Below are 4,767 nucleotides of genomic sequence, written 5' to 3'. Positions count from 1 at the left end.
TTTCCCTGTGTAAGAAAATGACTTTGACTTCCAAAGAGTACACTGAGACACAGGATAAACTGACTCTAGATAGCTCTGGGAATCCAGCATGGCAGAGTGGAAAACTAAGGTCATTCTAGAACTTGCTACATATCAGATGAGTGAGTATGAATAAGTAAGTGAATGAGCATGAGTTAATGAATGAACAAAAACACAAACAAATATGTGAAAAAGTCATTTGCACATGTTTGTAGAAATGTTTTGCAGGACTCAGGCCATTTATGTATGCTTTGTGTGCTTTTTCAGAATGACAACTTCCAAGAAAACTGCATTCATCAGGTGGGCTGGGCTTCTAATGGTAGGAGCTAAATTTTCCTCCTTTTTGATCTTCCCTAGATGGGATTAGTTATGCAAGGCTCTATTAAACTTTTGCCAATGAGTTGCTGGGCTTGTTTTCTGTCCTCCTTTACCTGAGATATGTCTGGATATGTTTCCCCATTGTTGGTTACCAGAGAGTAACTGTGTCCGTAAGAGTGACTTCCTGAACTCCCAGGCGCGTGTGTACTTGCACCTTCACTTCCCTAAGATGTTCCCTCTCTGAATGAATGAATGAATCACAGAATAGGACTGGGAGTGGACAATTAGCCCAGCAAGCAGACACATTTATTACATGAAGCACATTATTTATTGGGGAAAACAGGAGAGAAGCCCAGAGTAGGGGGCATCATGGAGAGGAATGAGGCAGAAACTTTGCGCCAGTCTCTGTGACCCTACTTGTCAGGGCGGAACCCCAGAAGAAGCCCAGACACTTTCCTCACTTTGGGGAATGGATGGGCCTTAGCTGTGGCCATGCTGGAGCCTGGAGAGGATGAGGTCTCTCTCATGCCTACCTGGGAGAGCATCAGGGTGGGATATGGAAGAAGCCAAGGTGGTATGTGTGGGGAGGGGTATGATGGGAAGAAATCCTTACAGTGCTTCCTTACATCTTGGGCAGGAGGAGATGGGAGAGGAGGGTAGGCTCAAGAGCTGGAGGGAAGGAGAGAAGGAAGAAGAGAAGGTTCCATCTAATAGCCAGGATGGTGGAGTATGGTAATATCCAGTCCATCCTTACTTCTGTTTACTCTTGGGGGCTTGCCGGACTGAGGGATGACACCTCTCCTGGGCTGGAATGATGGTGCCCTTTGGTGGGCATTGCTCCTTGACCTGGGGAGCACATGGATCCTTGGTTTTGGGTGCACATGTCTCTTGACATTTAACAGGGGGTGGCTGACAAGGTTGCTTCACTTGCTGCTGCTGGGCCCTCTGTGGTGGGCAGTGCTGCTGCTGCTGCTGCTGCTGCTGCTGCTGCTGCTGCTGGGAAGACATTGCTCTAGGAACAGGTGAGCCTAAAGGAAACCGGGCAAGGACACCATTAAAAGCATGTCTGATGATTAAAAAGCATCCCAGACATTTTACAAGGTCAAAGCATGCCATCTTAGCTAACAGATCTGGACAATGTCAACTGGCTCCCTTGGATAATGCAGACAATAAGAATGGGCAAGGATGTAGGAGCATGAGGAGAGAACAAGAACAGTCTCTGTCTTACAGGGAAGCATCATGGTGTGTATGTGTGAGAGAGAGAGAGAGAGAGATTGGGCTGGACAAGGAGTGTACCAAGATTGCAGAGGCCTAATGTCTAATCCCTGCTCCACCCCTGACTCACCACGGGAGGCTAAGGCAAGTCCTATACGGCTATAGGATAGTGGTTCCAGCCCTCCACAAAGAATTGGGAAGCTTAAGGGCCAGCCAAATAGATCACTGGAGCCAAAGGATGATAGGAGGATGTTCAAAGGAAAGAGCACTAGCCAAGAAGGCTCAGGCTTGGGTTCTAGGTCCATCCTGCCATTCACTGCATGGGCAACCTGCCTTCTCTGGGCCTCAGCACCTTTATTAGAAGGATGCTGGTCAGGAAGTTCCCTGAAGCCTTCCCAGCTCTGATGAGCGTGTCTGGCTATCTTTGTAGGCAGTGTTCCTTATGGTCTAAGTTAATGATCATAGATGGGAAGTGCAGGCCTCAGAAAGTAAAGAGGTGGCAATCAGAATAGGGAAGAATGGTTGCTGCATAGGATTGAAAACAGTGTTTAATATACCTGTTTCCGTACACCTGGAAGAAAAGTTTAAAGCTTACTGGTAAGGAAAATGCAGAATAGGGTGTGAGAAAGCTTTAATTAAACAGGGCTCAGAATTGCCACAAAATTCTATAGCTCTAAATATCTCTTCCTTCAACAAGAAAAATCTTCTTGCTGGGGAGTCAAACCACGATCAGGAAAGAAGTCATACCAAGCAAGCAATGGTGTGGAATGGAGATTAAACTTTCTAAGTAATGATTAGTGTGCCCTGTCTGCAATTGTCAGGAGACTTGTGTCACTTCCCTGATTACCCAAGGATAGTAGAGGATCTTGGCCTAGCGGCTCAAAGGAGTTAAAGGAGAAGGAAAGAGCCCCACAAATCCCAGGAGAACAGATGAGTTCCCACTTACCAGAGGCGGCAAGCTGGACCCCAGGAGAGGAGGCTGAGCCCTGTTCCATAGGCAGCCACTCCAGGAGCCTTTATAGGGCCCCCAACCTGCCCACGGCACTAGGTGTGGTCCTGATTACCACCTCCCAGAGAATTCCTCACCCACTTCTCCCACCTGCACTTCCTCCAGGGACTTGCTTTGCTGAGCTGTTTTGATGAAAGCCACCCACCACATATTTTCAACACTCCAAGTCCCTGCACCTGAGCTAATTTAACCCACCAAAGGTGTTTGCTCAAACTCGGGGAATCAAGGTCTTTTTAATATAGATCAATTATACAGATAATATAGATAGTATACAATTACATAGATAATATAGAACAAACTGAAGGAGCTGTTTGCAGGCAGACAGTTATAAGAAACATTGAAGCAAAAAGAGGAAGAGGGAGAGGATGGAGTTTGGGGCAATTCTGACAAAAATGTGAACATCCCCTTTGCTGCAAATTGCTGCCATTTCTCAAGCACTCACTGCAAGGCTAGCACCAGGACCACCCATCATGCTTATTATTTCATTTCATCTTCAGAGCCCCTCTAGGGAAAGTGTCATCGTTACCATTTTGCAGATGAGAAAAGTGAGGCTGAGGAAGATTAAACAGGTAGTAACAGCAGAGATGGTATTTGAATTCAGATCTAGATGATTCAATGCCGAGCCCCAGGTACCACTCATCCCCCTTCCTCAGTTCACAGTGCAAGTGTCCTTCCTAATCCAGGGAGACAGTTCACGTAGTGTTCTGTGAGGCTTCTCTGGGGCACAGGTAGAAGATGATGTCAATGGTGCCCCAGCACACGGTGGTGCTGTCCCTACCTGCCCATTGGGAGTTGCGGTGCTGAGGAGTAATCGTGTTGATCACAGAATGTGGGTTAGAACTGGTCCTTGTGGTAGACTTGCCACATAAAATATAGGACATTCAGTTAAATTTGAATCTCAGATAACAGAATATTTTGAAAGTATAAGTATATTCCAAATATTGCAGGAAACATACTAAACAATTACTTGTAGTTTATACAAAATTCAAATTTAACTGGGCAGGCTCTATTTTTCTTTGCTAACTCCAGCAATCCTACTCAGGGCCTTATCTAGGTGGGAGGAAGGAGCCTTGGTCCTCCGTGTAGCCTCCTAGGCCCTGGGATGGGGAAAGGCAGGTTCTCGGGGAAGCTGGTCCACCTCTAGCCTTCTACCCCAAAGATGGATGTCAGGACGCTGCCCAACAAGAGGCCATGCAAGGGCTCACTGCTGCCATTACCAGAGGAAGGGGTAAGATGGCCTGAGAAATGATAGAAATACCTTAATGTACTTTCCAAAGCATTTTTCAAATCCCTCGCCTCATTTAATCCTCATAACAATTTTACTGACAGTTTAAAGAGGCAGGCCCAAAGAAGTTAAAGGACCTGCCCAACCACATGCAGCTGCTCGGGGTGGAGCTGGGTGGGGGCCTGGCCTGGGGCACATTTCCACTCCATCACCGTGGCTAGCATCTCCATGGTGGACAAGTCACTGTCATTGGGTGGGGACCATGACTAATAATGTCTCCTGAGCTTTCTGTTGTATGTGGATGGAATACTGTTCATTTTTAGGGTCAGCCTCACTTTAATCAGCCCCTTAATTTTCCCCTCCAGGCCAGACCTCCCCCACTTTCTCCTCCCCAGCCTAACAACACAAAGAATGTAATATTCTGGGTTCCAGATTCCGGTTCTGCATTCCACCTCCAAGAAGAACACCATCTCCACCTGCAGCCCTCACTTCCACACACTCCCAGTCCTCTGTGCTGTTGCTGATATGGACTCCCCACAAGGAAACTATGCAGCAAGACAGATTTGTGTGGACATAGACCAAGGCTTTTCACATGCCTGATGCCTCGAAGGCACCGGTATGTGTGCATTGCCTGTGAACAGATGGACAGCTCCATTCCTCATGTCCCAGTCACCCATGTGGGTTTACTGCAATGAATTTTACTCCTATTTTTCCCAATTTGATCATTGCCCTTTTATTTTATTAATAAAGAACTCCTGCTTAGTTTTGAAACATTCTGTCATGTGATAAATTTCGGCTTATAAAGCAACTATCATCTCAGAGGATACCCTAGGGGTGGCCAGGATAGAGATCTAGATATGGCTGGCCTTAAAGGGACCACGTGCCATAGATCATAAACACTCAAGACCCAGTCAACCTCATGTGCATTCAACATGTTACACCTTTCAAAACTTCCACACTCAACTTCCCTGTCAGCTACATT

The 4,767-nt window shown here is 46.7% G+C and overlaps 1 protein-coding gene across 1 annotated transcript; it reads right to left on the bottom strand.

Moving 5' to 3' along the window:
* Positions 1–628: 628 nt before the first annotated feature.
* On the bottom strand, positions 629–2,533 carry SPRR4 (small proline-rich protein 4). Its single transcript, XM_011937939.1, has 2 exons — positions 2,498–2,533; positions 629–1,364 (listed from the first exon to the last, which is right to left on the bottom strand). Exon 2 carries the CDS (start codon positions 1,342–1,344, stop codon positions 1,087–1,089), a length of 258 nt encoding a protein of 85 aa, XP_011793329.1. The 5' UTR covers positions 1,345–1,364; positions 2,498–2,533; the 3' UTR covers positions 629–1,086.
* Between the last annotated feature and the right edge of the window lie 2,234 nt (positions 2,534–4,767).

The sequence above is a fragment of the Colobus angolensis genome, unplaced genomic scaffold, assembly GCF_000951035.1.
Source record: "Colobus angolensis palliatus isolate OR3802 unplaced genomic scaffold, Cang.pa_1.0 Scaffold169, whole genome shotgun sequence".
NCBI lineage: Eukaryota > Metazoa > Chordata > Mammalia > Primates > Cercopithecidae > Colobus > Colobus angolensis.
Note: the sequence above shows the minus strand (reverse complement) of the source record. Positions and strands in the feature narration are given on the sequence as shown.

Bases quoted from the DNA above. Each gene is read 5' to 3' on its own strand.
- SPRR4 (XM_011937939.1), bottom strand. From the start codon at position 1,344: ATGTCTTCCCAGCAGCAGCAGCAGCAGCAGCAGCAGCAGCAGCAGCAG.